Source organism: Phoxinus phoxinus, assembly GCF_949152265.1.
Source record: "Phoxinus phoxinus genome assembly, chromosome: 24".
Classification (NCBI taxonomy): domain Eukaryota; kingdom Metazoa; phylum Chordata; class Actinopteri; order Cypriniformes; family Leuciscidae; genus Phoxinus; species Phoxinus phoxinus.
Window position 1 is genome coordinate 14640118 of NC_136899.1, and position 14070 is coordinate 14654187.

A 14070-nucleotide genomic window follows, 5' to 3' on the forward strand; every position below is an offset into this window, starting at 1 on the left:
TGGGTTTCAAACAACATGAGGGTGAGTAAATGATGAAAGAAATGTAATTTCTGGGAGAACTCGATCTTTAAAGCTCAAGACAGTTATTATGAATGATTGGAAGCATAGACAAACATCATTAATCTTCATCTGTATGCTTCTAGTCCTCAACAATCTGGGCTTTCATCTGAAGATGGCCAGAAACTGAGAAACACAAGAGAGCACTGTGCATTTCCCGCACACTTGACAGAGCGGCATAACCCAATATTTACTAGGCCTTGATGTGGAATGCATTTGATCATCACACTTAGATGTTACATAAGTATTGAGAATTCCTCCGGGTGAGCATCACTCTATAACGAAATGACGAAATTCTGCTATACTTCCCTCTTGGAAATATCATCATATCGTTTTAAGCTCTCTTGCGAGGATGAGGTGTGGGGAGGAAGGAAAAGGGTTTAAAGCTGCAAGTTCGTCATTGAGGGAACTCCCACATGGTCTAGTCCATGGGTTGAGAGTGGAGATTTATCTAGGACGGCACTAAGTTACGTAGATCAAAACTATACTCACAGTCTCTGATTATAAAACTAACTTAATTCAGCTAGAAAATGGATAAAATAAATTTACAATGAGAAAAAGAGACCAAGACTCCAACGAGATGTGAACTTCTCTGAGATTGTCCTTGATGAGAAATTCCTGAAATAACTCAATTAACTTAAATGTAGATAACTGCTTGAGTGCCAAAATAAGGCATAAAGCTATTTATGTAATTTCAATGTGATAGAACTATCTATTGTGTCAAACAATGGAAGACTTGGGAACTTACATTATTTAACTTGCATACATATTTTTGCAAATTCTGTTACAAATTACATAATCAAAAGAATAGGCAAGAGTGTTGCATTAAAGGGACAGATCACGAAAAAATAAAATTTCTGTTATCATTTACTCACTCTCATATCTTTGCCAACCTTTCTTTCTTCTGTGTGAAACAAAAGAAGATATTTTAAAATATGTATCTTCCATTATATGGACAAAAACAGTTGAAACATTCTTTAAAATATCTTGTTTCCACAGAGAGGAAGTCATGGATGTTTGGAATGAGTGTGAGAAAATGACGACAAATTTTTTGGATGAACTGTCCTTTGATATCTTATTTTGCACTCGTTTTATTAGATGGGTTTAACAAAAATCAGTTGTTAGTGCGCACAAGCGGAGGTAACTAACTACACCAACTTAGTTTACCTGTCAAAACAGGCCTTGTAACTCTCAAGTTGGCCTCCTGACACAGTTTTCAAAACAGCTATAAAACACTAAAGGTAGGTGGGCGGCAGTTCCATCCGGTGAATAAGCCTCATCGGGTGAACGAGGACTGTGAGGAGGTCTTGGCACTGGAGCCCGACTCTCTTCATGGCGGCAGACGATGTTGTGTTGTCTACAACAGATGATATGGCATCCTCAGGCAGCGATGGGGTTTCAGCAAGTGTTTGATTCTTGTGTCTGATGGTGGCCAGTTCCTCTGTCTGCGCTCCAGTCTCGCATGGCTGGCAACGGAGATCAAGTTGTAGGAAGGAATCGCTGTAACATGAGGTTGATCATTCTTCATCCCCTCCATGGATGCCAGGGGAGATATGGTATTAGTGAGACCGCAGTGTCCTCAGGCTGGTGAAAAGGCAGGATACCAGGCCAGGGTGGGACAATGACAAGGACTGATATAATGAAGAAAAGCTCTTTTGTATGGATTGTTGATGTGTATTGCCAGAGGGAAAAGACTTATGTACTCGATGGGTGGTTCTTGGCACGGGTTTCCACTCTTGTACCTCTGTAAGGCGTCATCCATGACAGGAACTGTTCCTGTGATTAATGCATTTGCCTTTTGAAGTTGGCATCTGTTTGATATCGCTTGACACCGACAAGACGGTGAAGGTGTGCAGATAACCAAATGGTCCTTAACTTCATAAGGGAACCGATGAGGCACTGTTCTGGTTGAGCTAAGCCCATCCAAACCTGTACGACGTTCTTTCTTCTGTTTCTGTTAGGACTGCACAATTACTCAAAATAAAATCAAAATCACAATATGCCTTAGTAGGATTATCAAAACGCAAGGGTTACATAAGTATATGCGCTGCTCATTATTTTAATTTACACATGAGCAGCTCGTGATCCAGTGTTTTCAGTGCCTCAGAGTGGCTCAGTTTGCAGTAAATGCTCTACCAAAGTGTAAATTGATGGTTTAACATTTGAAAATTAATAATTAAGACAACCATAAATAATAGTAATTTTACAGTTGTACTGGAAGAAAGGAAGGGAAAAAAAAGTCACACAGTTTTAGAACAACATTAGGATGAGAAAACGATGAACGAATTGTATTTTTTTGGGTTATTTAAAAGCTTTCATGTAGATGTGTCTCACATCTTTGAACAACAACTTTTTGTTTTCGTGATTTCTTTCTTGCACAGTAACACTGTAATATTCAGTGTTTGTATGCTAATTGAATCAGGATCAAAACATTTCCATTCCTGCAAATAGCGAGGGAGAAAATTCCTGAAATGATCTAACAAGGTTGAAACCAGTCCAGGCTCTCACAGCTGACTTAGTCAAAACTTTAAAGAAAGAAAGAAAAAGCTACAGTGTGTCCAAATGCAGTTAGATTGGGGTCCCCAGACGAAACAAATTGCATGCAAGTACAAGGGATTCTTGGAGAATGTACGTCAGGAAGATTCTAGTTAACCAAAGCCAAGCAGATGATTGCAGATTACGAAGTTGGAGACAGCCATGGAAAATCATTTAAGAGAAACATGGTTGCAGTAGTATTGAGGCTATAGAGCTCTTCAGACTTCTTCCAGTGTTGAACGTAGAGGTGTGTGTTGATTTGAAATGTCATTGATGCAGCTCTTTAATGAAATGCTGATTTTGAATGTTGTTCAAATCGACCTCCTTCCCACAATAAATGCTTTTAAGTGTTAAAGCAATTACAATTACTGGATTTAACCGATGCTGACAGAGCTTGACCAAGAATAGCCTTTTAATATAATCACTTTCCCACTTTATCCTCTTTACTTGAAGCTAGTAATTTTCAATTTATCGATTGAACGGATATCCAAGTATATTCTGATGGGTGGATTTGATTAAATTGGAATGAACACTTGAAGGGCAGGGGGGGGGAATTACAGTTAAGAGTCCAAAACCCATTGAGATGACTTTCTAGACAGTATTTTAAACCATTATAGGCATTCTCCAAACACAAAGCCTGCTCCAACACTTTCAAGGTACCTTCTTTTAGATGTCTAAGGCAGCATTGCATACATCATACAGTGAGCAATCCCAGAATGATGTGTTCAGTGGGGAAAAATGTAATCCAAGATGGTGGACGGAAGCAGAGAAATATTTTATTTTGTATTAAAATGTAAAGAAACAAATTTGTATTTATTAAAATTCGTTTAGCCAATATTTGTGTGTACAGTGTAATTTTATGCGTATAAGAGTATAGCAGTTAGCTTAGAAACATGTTAACTAGAATCTACTAGAATTCATTGTGAATTGAGACTCCTGTGTGCTAAAAGGGTTAGTTCACCCAAAAATGAAATTTATGTCATTAATTACACACCATATCGTTTCAAACCCGTAAGATCAACTTTGAGAAGGATTTTGACAGCATCCACAAGGACAGTCTATGGCATATACTCCATGGATACAGGATTCCACAACAGATCATTCTTCTTATCAAGTGTTTCCACACTAACTACACATGCAAACTAGGAAGCAGCAATCACAGTTTCAAAGTAATGTCAGCAATGCTCTTCAACATGACCATTGACTGGGTGATACAACAGACAACCAAAGACCAACCAAGACCATCAGATGGACTATCTTCTCAACACTGGAAGATCTTGACTTGGTGTTGCTTTCACATGCAGGAGAACACATCTTGTCTCTTACCACCTATGCGCAGCAAGTAGGCTTGAAGATCAGCAAGAAGAAAACAGAGGTGATGACAACGAACACCCACAACCCCTCACTAGTCCAAGTAGAACCCCAACTTAAGAGTATATTTACCTGGGCAGCACCATTCGACACGACAGAGCAGGCAGTGACATCAAAAACGGTCTCAGCAAAGCCAGAAACACCTTTAGTATGTTAAACAATGTGTGGAGGTCCACACAATATAGCATGCACAATAAACTGGGACTGTACCAGAGCGGCGTCCAACTTACTTTGTGGCTAGGAAAGTTAGAGAATGACAAAGAACAACCTTACTAAATTGTCAGCCTTCCACACAAAGAACTTCCGGAGAATTCTGCTAATCTTTTGGCCCAAAACCATCTCTAACCAACAACTATTTGCCCAGTGCAAGCTAAAAAAAAATCATGAGAAGGCGAAGGAGATGGATTGAACACGTCATCCGGAGGGAACAATCGCCTGGATTGCCCTGTTCTGGACACCAGAGGGTAAACGAAAGAGAGGAAGACCCAAGAACACCTGGCGTCAAACAGTGGAAGCAGAACTGAAGGCCCTGAACCACACCTGGGGTACTATCCAGAAGCTGGCCCAAAACAGACAGAAGTGGCAAACCTTTGTTGCTGAACCACATGCCACTGGGCATAAAGGGCCCTGAAGACTGTAGTCACATGGACTATTTTAACAATGTCTTCACTACCTTTCTGGGCCTTGAAAATGTTAATAACGTTGCAGTCTATGGGGGGCTCAGAAAGCTCTCGGATTTCATCAAAAATACGGGATTGGAACGACATCAGGGTGAGTGATTAATGACAGAAATGTAATTTTTGGGTGAACTAACCCTTTAATGCCAGGAATGCTATACGTTTGAAGTTGCTGCATATGAAGAGTGTTTCAAATCAGGTTAAATTGTTATGTGAATGCTTTTTTAGAGGTCAGCTACAAATGTAGGAAGCTAACTATCAATTGGAATTACTTTCAGCTTAATAGGCTTTGATTCCAAAGAACTAGCAATAACATACGACACTGAGGTTATATTCAGCTGTCTGGCTGAGAAAAAGGGTAAGTGTCAAAAGCGTACAACTGTTTTAGAGTACAAAGACTAAGAAAAAGGTGAATGGGCTGAATAGGTTCATTAGAGCTGGGAATAACCTTGCTATGAAAATTATTGTTGAAATTCCCTGATGAGTGTTACATTTCTTTATATGCTGAATTCAATTTGCTTCGTTTACCTCAAAACTAACAGGCAGGTTCCTCTTCAGGGCGATCTCATAGACCAGGCTGATCTCAGATTTACTTGCATCGCTGTTTTCCTCCGTTTCTATCTTCTCCTCTGAACACTGAAAGGGTAAAACACAAAACAGACCAACTACATGAATGCAATTACATTTTATCCAGTATATCCACATTCATTTTAACATAAAACCAGTTGCAGCCATTTGTAACTTTAATTTGCAAGGCTTACCTTATCATCCGCTTCCAGTTATTTTAGCAGAACAAAAACACTTCATTATGCTGCTTGATATTGCTACCTGGTATTTGTTATCATAACTGTACAAATGTATTAAAACATTTATTAGCGTAATTTATTAATATTGATAACTTATTGTAATCATTAACGCAGTGATTTGTAATGCAAATAGTTTTACAGTTTACAGCACACCATTATTCTTCTAGTAATGTACCTATAGAGACTAATACATCTGAGACTAAATAGGTCTCACACATTCACAGAAAACCGCTTACTTCCGAGTTAGAAAGTTGGATAGGACTTTCTGGGTCACGGATAATAGTATATTACTTTGATGTGACAGAAAAACACATGTTAGTTAGACCAACACAATTCCCCCTATTGTTGAAGTAACAGAGGTGTCTGAACTATTCTTATTCAACAATGTTGCGGTTTACCGTTTTTCTGTTGGCTGGCTTTATTTAATCAAGTTTGTTTGAAAATCTTTTTACCTAATGTTTGATTAAAAAGTAAGTACATATATAATATTTGTATGTAAAACTTAAATGAAAATGTATATGCCTAATTGTATGAAATAATTAGTTGAACAAGAAATCTGTACTAGTCTGTAGTAAAAATCTGCCTTCCCAATAATTTAGCTAATGGCGCAGCTAACAACACACTTTTTGATTATTCACTTCCATTCATTTGCATTTGAATGCTGGAGACTGGAAACTCAAGTTCATGTGAAGAATGTTTACATTTTGCTGCATTACAAAGTTTAAGTTTGGTGAACTCTGGCCTGTGGATTCATGAATATGTGACCATCAGAAGATCGATATGTCACAGCGTGACATCTCGGCTGAATTAAAAGAACACAAACTTAAAAAAAAAAAAAAAAAAAAAAAAAAAAAAAAAGGGAAAGTTTGCAGCGCTGCAAGAAAGTGGAGTAGATTGTACATTTTTGCATTCTGGATTTTTAATTATTTGTTATATGTTGAATTTATGTTGTTGTTTTTTAAAGACACCGCAGTCTAGTGTGGCCACATTTTGCATTAGTGAATAAAAAATTGCTTAAAGCAGCATTACAACATTTAACAATTATTATTATTAAATTTTGAGAGAACTCACAAATCTCAATGCATTACATCACCTTGATTTGATTACCTTTTCTCAACAATCCCTTTATTACGGTACACAGATTTCTGTCACTGACCTCAATTCAGCCTCAAACCTACATTGCACCCTCTAACAGAATGAAGACCTGCCAGGAAGATCTTAAGAACAGGCTTTATGATCTCAGACCTGATGGTGAGTCTGCTTCAACGCATGACTGCAGTTTCTCATGTAACTCTGCTGAAAATAGATGCTTGTTTTGTTAAACAGTTGAGATTCTGGAGAAAGTGGCTAGGTTTTGTGAGAAGAAAAAGCTTTCAAACTGATCCAAAAGCAGTTCCCCTTAGTTCCGATTTATATCTTATCAACTATAAAAGGAGCTGCAATGTTACGCTCACAAAAGTTCCAAAGAGTGACTTTTAATATGATCCCTGCAGCATATTATCTTGGTCACCTCTATTACAGTACTGACATTTCTTCTCAGAATGAAGAGTGTGTTCTCATGCAACACATGAACAGGAGTGTGTGAGATCTAAGAGCGCTCGATCAAGTTGTGCTTTTTCGTTGACATTTAATACTGTGTTCTCACTGTCGTCCTTATAGCGATCACACGGCATGATGTCATTGTTCGTTTCCTTCAAACGCCTGTTAATGATGTCTGGGATGAAGAGACATCAGGTGGTCTGGAGAGTGTGAGACTTTGTATTACAGACTGTGAAGGTTTGTTTGTGTGCCCTTCAACTGATCTGACAGGTCACAAGCTAAATTTGATGTGTTCTATTAATGTGCTGTGTGTTATAATGGTCCAACACCAGAGATTTGCTAAAATATCAGTTTACAAACTCAGAGTCATGGTACTTTTGATAAGATTTGGAGTTACATATTGACCGTTCTGTGTGTATCAAACACGATAGTAGTAAAAGATTTGCACAACACATATTTTTTGAGAGCATACTGGCTCTTCATTAAACTGCAAATGCATCCAGCAGTAGAAAAATGTTGAGTATAATAACAATTTCCATAAATTCTACCAAACATTAAGATTTTATTTTTATTTGAATTGTTTGCCATGATTCCTCTAGGCCTTTAAACATTCTCCAGGATCGATGTAAATCTTTTACATTAGTATTATAATTATTATTATCAGTTTATTATACAGGTGAAACTCGAAAAATTTGAATATCGTGCAAATGTTCACTTATTTTAGTAATTCAACTTAAAAGGTGAAACTAATATATTATTTAGACTCATTACATTCGAAGTGAGATATTTCAAGCCTTTATTTTTTTATAATTTTGATGATTATGGCTTACAGCTATGAAAACCTTTTCACAATATTCTAATTTTGAATTTGGGGTTTTCATAAGCTGTAAGCCATAATCATCAAAATTATTACAAATAAAGGCTTGAAATATCTCACTTTGAATGTAATAAGTCTAAATAATATATTAGTTTCACATTTTTAATTTGAATTACAGAAATAAGTGAACTTTTGCACGATATAAATTTTTTTCGAGTTTCACCTGTATACACTGATGCATAAAAAAAAATATTACTTTTTGTGGAACTCTCACAGCTTATAAATGTCCTTATAAAAGTCAGTTGATGGAGCTATTTTATGGCATAGACTAGCAAAAAAAGCAAGAAAAAAAAGTAGCTCCAAAACGAACCCTTTAGGTGCGCAAATTATTCAGATATTTTTGATTTAACGTGCAGATTTGTTTATTTTGGATGCACACTTGTTGCATGTTTCAAAAAAATTTGAACCAATAAAGCTGAGCCTCATTTCTTTTTTTTTTCTAATAACAAACCATTAGTTTTTTATATAAAACAAATGTCTTCCAAGCATTATTTAGGCTCTTCTGCTAAATAGGGCAAATTGAAAATCAACATCTCTGATGGATTAATCATCCGCTTCTCTTTGAAAACCCTTCGAATCCACATTTCTGTCAGCATCTCTTCATCTGAGAGATTTCCTGCTTACAGTGTGCGGTCACTGTTCCCATGATAACCATTGGACGAAAACCTTCACTCAGACTTGAACGAAACTGAGGAGCTTCCCAATGTCTGTTTACTAACTATTCAGAGCTGTGCTGACCGTACATACTGTGGTGGTGTTTATTCCCTCGACAACTCTGGCATGAGCTCATTTGCCTGTTAGCACATGGTAAACAATTGGCTTTGCGAGTTCATGAGCGTGTTGAGAGGAAGGAAAACATGGTGTAGTAGGCAATAAAAATCAGCTGAACCACAAATAACAGACTCAAATTGACTAATAATAGCATACGTTTTCTTTATTTAAGGGTACGTTTACACAGCAACTATGTACTAACACGGAAACGTTTTTCACGTACAGACAACAATGTTGTCAAAACGATCCGAATCTGCAAGAATGACTAAAAACGCTGTATTTTTTATGATTTTTCATGTCACTTTGTAAAGCACGTCTATAGACTGAAAATGTAATACGCATGCACATGACTAGAGTTGGGAATCGAAAATCAATTCCAATTCTGGAATCGGATACTTAAGATCAGGAATTGGATACTTGTTATAAAATTAAAATTTCAATTCCTCTTATCGATTCCTTTGTGTGCATTTTATTGTGATTTAAAAGTATTCAAGTGCAAGAAGACCCACACACATCCAAAGCGCATGTACAATTTTTATTTTTTTTATGTGATTTTAAACCAATCAAGCGCAGACGACTCAAGCGCTGTTTTCTGTTCTGCGCACACATCCAAAGCGCACACACAGAAAGCCGCCTCTCATACTGTAGTGTGCGATACAGTTTAGTTTTCTTCCAAAAATAAGCGCAAAAATAAGTCAACATATTCTCATAAACGTAAACAATTGACTAAGAAAACGCATAACAGTATATTGAGTCCGTGCAGCTCTTAAAGTGACAGCAGCCTAATACTCCTGCTGCCTTCTAATAACATTAATCAAACAACAGAAGACAAAGAGAAAAATCATTCACTGATCTTGACTCAATAACTTTTGTAACTATATTTGTAATGTATATTTTATTTATAAAGTGCCGTGTTATTTTACATTTGATTACAGTTTCTGTACCTGAATACCTGAAAATCCTATAACACTGGTTATTTCAATTGAATATTTCTCAGTTGTATTTATTTGTGCAAGTGCTATTTTGTCTATCTGTTCTTTTTAAATTACAGAGTGTTTTACTTGTCTTTAATAATGCTTGAGATTTATATTAGTTGTTTTTTTCTATGGTGTTTTTAAACCATAGAAAAATGTGCCTTGTGTAAGTGTTATTTAGCCTGATTTCTGTTCATGGTATTCAGCTACAATGAAATGTTTTGCAATACGACTTAATATAATGTGAATGATATCCAAGTCTTTTTTTTTTTTTTTTTTTACCTTATTGGAATCGAAATTAGGAATTGATAAGAATTGGAATCGATAAGCAGTTAATGCCGGGGACAGACTTAACGACTAGCTGAATCATTCCAAGACTGAACTTAACACACTTACAGACTGTTTCCAATGACTGGAGCAGATTTTAAACACAGACTGAACGCAACCGAGTCTCTGACTCGTAAGTATCAAATGACATTCATAATCGGCCTTACAGTGTGTTCCGGCTTAAGTCAAACGATTCAATCTACAGGTTACCCAACTCTACAAATGACATCACTGTTTTCACCAATGTGCATTTTTGTAGTTTACAAGGATACAAAAAATGGTATCGTTTTCAAGAACGTGCACAAACAAGTTTCCGTTTTCAGGCCTCCCTCAAACGCCGTTGTCATGTGATGAACAGCCAAAACACTTTTAGTTGAAAACAGTGTCATGTAACCCTGTTTGCAACCGGTACACACGTACATAAAATTTAAATGAGGGAGCATCCCCTTATAAAAGCAATATTACTACATAGTTGCAGAGCAGTGTCAGTAAATAAAAAAATGTATATAATGTTTATATTAATAATAATAAATCATAATATCAGTTTACAATAGATAATTAGTCAGGACCTCAGATGTAGAAATATAAAAAAAATATTACTTATTGAGAAGCTGTATGATCTATATAAGAGTATGTTGATAAAACTATATTACACTGATTCTAATTGACCAATATCTGTGTACGTGTCCTTATTTATGAGCAGAAAAGATTGGAAACGTGCATACATTTATCAATTTGCTCTTATTCTCGTTCTAATGTCAATAAATCTGGATTATTCTAAATGAGTGAGCGTGTACACACATTTACTGATTTAAAAAAGTAAAGATGTGCGCACAAATACGTGTGAATTGTGTGTGTTTGTGTGAGCATGATACTCATCCTCGAGGTTTGAGATCTGGTACAGGAGTGAGGAGACATGGCAGACGAACACAGTTTTGCCCTGAGGTGTGCACAGGTATGGTGTGTATCAATTTGTAAAGCAATACACGGAAAAGGTGTCTGACAAAGCCCTCATTATGGAGACAGAAGGGGGACAAGACCAAGCAGGAGAGGCGCCACAACGGTTTAAATAACCTTGGTCGATGCCAGGCATTTGGGGCACAATGTAATATGATTTCCGGTGGGAGAAATTAGTATTTTGAAGGATAGCCCGAAGCTAAACTGAAGTTCAGAGGAGATGTTGTGAACATTGACAGATGATGAGGAAACAGGACAGTCGTGTCATCTTAAATTTCATCAGCCTGTATATCACTTTTACATAACAAGAGGTTATGATTATTCAGAGCATGATAGGCTTTCAAGCGCACAGACTGAAACACAGGAAACTGGAAACCACATAAAATGCCTGAGACCATTAGTTAAAATGCATTAAAATTGTACACTTTTAAAAATTAATTTTCAACATTTACTATATCACCAAGGCTGCATTTATTTAATAAAATAAAAAAAACACAGTAAAAACAATACTGTGAAATGTCATCACAATTTAAAATCAGTGATTTAAATTTTCTTCAGTCACACGATCCTTCAGAAATCTTCTAACTTGCTGATTTGGTGCTCATGAAATATTTCTTATTACTATCAATGTTGAAAACAGTTGTGCAACTTAATTTTTGTGGAAAACATTATACATTTTATTTCAGGATTCTGGTAAATAGAAAGTTCAAAAGAATTGCATTTATTTTAACATTAAAAATGTTTTTAATGTCACTTTTGATCAATTGAATGCATTATTTCTAAATGAAAGCATTACTTTCTTTAAAATAATATAAAACAATTACCTTTAAAAACGGTTTAATTGTAGTGCAAGTAAGATTTCTTTAAGATGCTATGTGGAATTAACAAGAGGTTTGATTGCAAGGCTGTGTCGTGTGCGTTCTGTTTGGTGGGACAGGTTACCTGAGTTGGTCTTTCTGGAATGGGTTCGTTCTTCAGGGCCTGAAGGGCTTTCATGGCCGCATTGTGTCGGGCAGCTTGGCGAGTCCGCCCCTCTCCGATAAACTCGTTGCTCCCCACTGTCAGTTGCACATAAAATACCTTAGGCACTGGGTAATGGTACCTAGGTTTGGGAGAGGGCCAAGAGACAGAGAAGGAAAGGTTGAGTGAAAGAGAAAAAGGCAGGTAAAAGGGGAAAAAAGCCCTTTGATTTATAAGAGGATTATCTTATCGAAACTTGGCAGTTTTATTTCTGTGCAAGCTCTAGAATAAATGATAGAAAGCAACCAGGAATTGAATTAAACATGCCAGTTGCTAATTGGGAGGAATGATGAGAAAAACACGACTTGTGACGGAAAGGAAGAAGCTAAATAAATATAAGGATTTCTTTTCCTGGCAATGTTATCAAGGTAAATATCAAGGGTGCAGCACTTAAAATTCCAGTCGATGAGATCAGCAGATCATTTCATTCCTGTCATGGCCATTGATCAATAAATAATGGCATATATAAAATCTATCATTCAAATTCCATTCGATTTTGTCTAAATAAATTAAAGGCATGACGAGATTATAACACTTGCAAAAATTATATAAAAAAAAAAAAAAACTTTTAAATAGAAATCTGTTATAAATTGGAAATGTATAATAGAAAGAGAAAAAAAAGTGTTATTCATTAACAGAATATTTCTTGGTTTTAAATGATTCAAAATCCAAATCCTCGCACTGTATATGGATAAACATACCAAAAATAATTCGTTAAAGTAGATAACGGACCTTAATACGTTTACAGTAGAGCTGCACGATCCTGGATAAATTGAGAATCTTGATTTGTTTTGCTTAAAATAGATATCACGATTCTCCCACTATTCTGAATAGACAAAATAACATGTAATTTACTGTTCTGACAAAATGATAATTGCTGCAGACTATTTAAATATGTAGTTGAATTATTTTAAAGGTACACTATGTAACTTTTGGCGCTCTAGCAGTTAATAAACAAAACTGCATGCGGAAGAACATTGTAGCTGGATCTACTTCTCTCCGTTTATGTAAATGACGAGTCCCACAGGAACTGGGCTACTCGTTGTCCCACTCAGTCTAAACTAGTCTGAATATAAACACTTATTATATGCATACCGTAATGATTCAGGATCAGACAAAATCATGGTTTGGAAGATGGATTCATGATGTACTCGCTCATTATATAAATGTTGTAAATTTTGAGCAAAAAAAGTGACAGTTTGAATGAATGATCCAATGACTCACTCATAAAGACTTATCTTTTTTCATCAAAATGTGATTCATTGAATCAGCGTTTTTGAACGAATTTCTTGAATTAATGATTCAACGTCAAATACATTTTTTAACTTGTCACCATCTACTGGTATAACGATGTAATACAATCTTAATTTGAAGCGTCAAGTTACTTTCAAAAGGTGATTTAGGGGGCTTTCACACCGCTTACTGCTGTCCGAATCAGAGTGCGATTGTTCCCGGTGTCATGTTTCAACACTCACTTAATCCTATCCCCTATCCTGGTGCATTTATATTAATCTTAAGTCATCACAAACGTGCACAGCGCATGATCGAAGAAAAAACGCGGGTCAATATATGGTGTTTTTTTTTTATGAATTTGGTGCCATTATGCGAAGCAGAATGACGCAAAGACACTTGCGTGAACTTATGAGCGTCGCATGAACGCGGCTTTCTGCTGCTTGAAAACTAATTATTTCAAGGAGACATGTTTCACATGAGCAATTTTTCATACGAATCGTGCCCTGTTTTGAACTAAACTGCCAGTCTGAAAGCACTCTAACTCTATTTTGATTGCCACCGTAAACATCAGTGCTTATATACGAACTATAGGCATTTGTCAGTACTTCTGTGATCAAAACACGAAAACTGCTGATTCAGCGGCAGCGACAACACAGATTTGAATATTCCACTGTAATCGTACTTGTCAAAAGCTTAATACACAGACAAATCGTTGCCATTTAGGAATAAAATCGAGTGGATGTTTGAATTGAGATTTCGATCTTTTAAAGTCCCCCTCTAGTCAATAATTTTATCCCTTGAAACTCATCTTTGATCACCAAAATTACACAATTAAAAGTTTATTTCCCTGTAAAATAAACCTGTAAAAGTGAGTTCCCCATCTTCATAAGATATATTACTTCCGGGGGCGGACGCTGGCACGTCTT

The 14070-nt window shown here is 36.3% G+C and overlaps 1 protein-coding gene across 4 annotated transcripts in view; it reads right to left on the reverse strand.

Annotated features, from left to right (window-relative positions):
• stau2 (staufen double-stranded RNA binding protein 2) overlaps window positions 1-14070 on the reverse strand; it is a 121157-nt gene that overhangs the window by 67498 nt on the left and 39589 nt on the right. For all 4 annotated transcript variants that reach the window (XM_079601678.1, XM_079601676.1, XM_079601677.1 and 1 more), the window contains 2 exons: window positions 11834-11993; window positions 5169-5276 (listed from right to left, as the gene is read on the reverse strand). In XM_079601678.1, the coding sequence (XP_079457804.1) occupies window positions 5169-5276; window positions 11834-11993 (268 nt within the window). The remainder of the gene's footprint in view (window positions 1-5168; window positions 5277-11833; window positions 11994-14070) is intronic.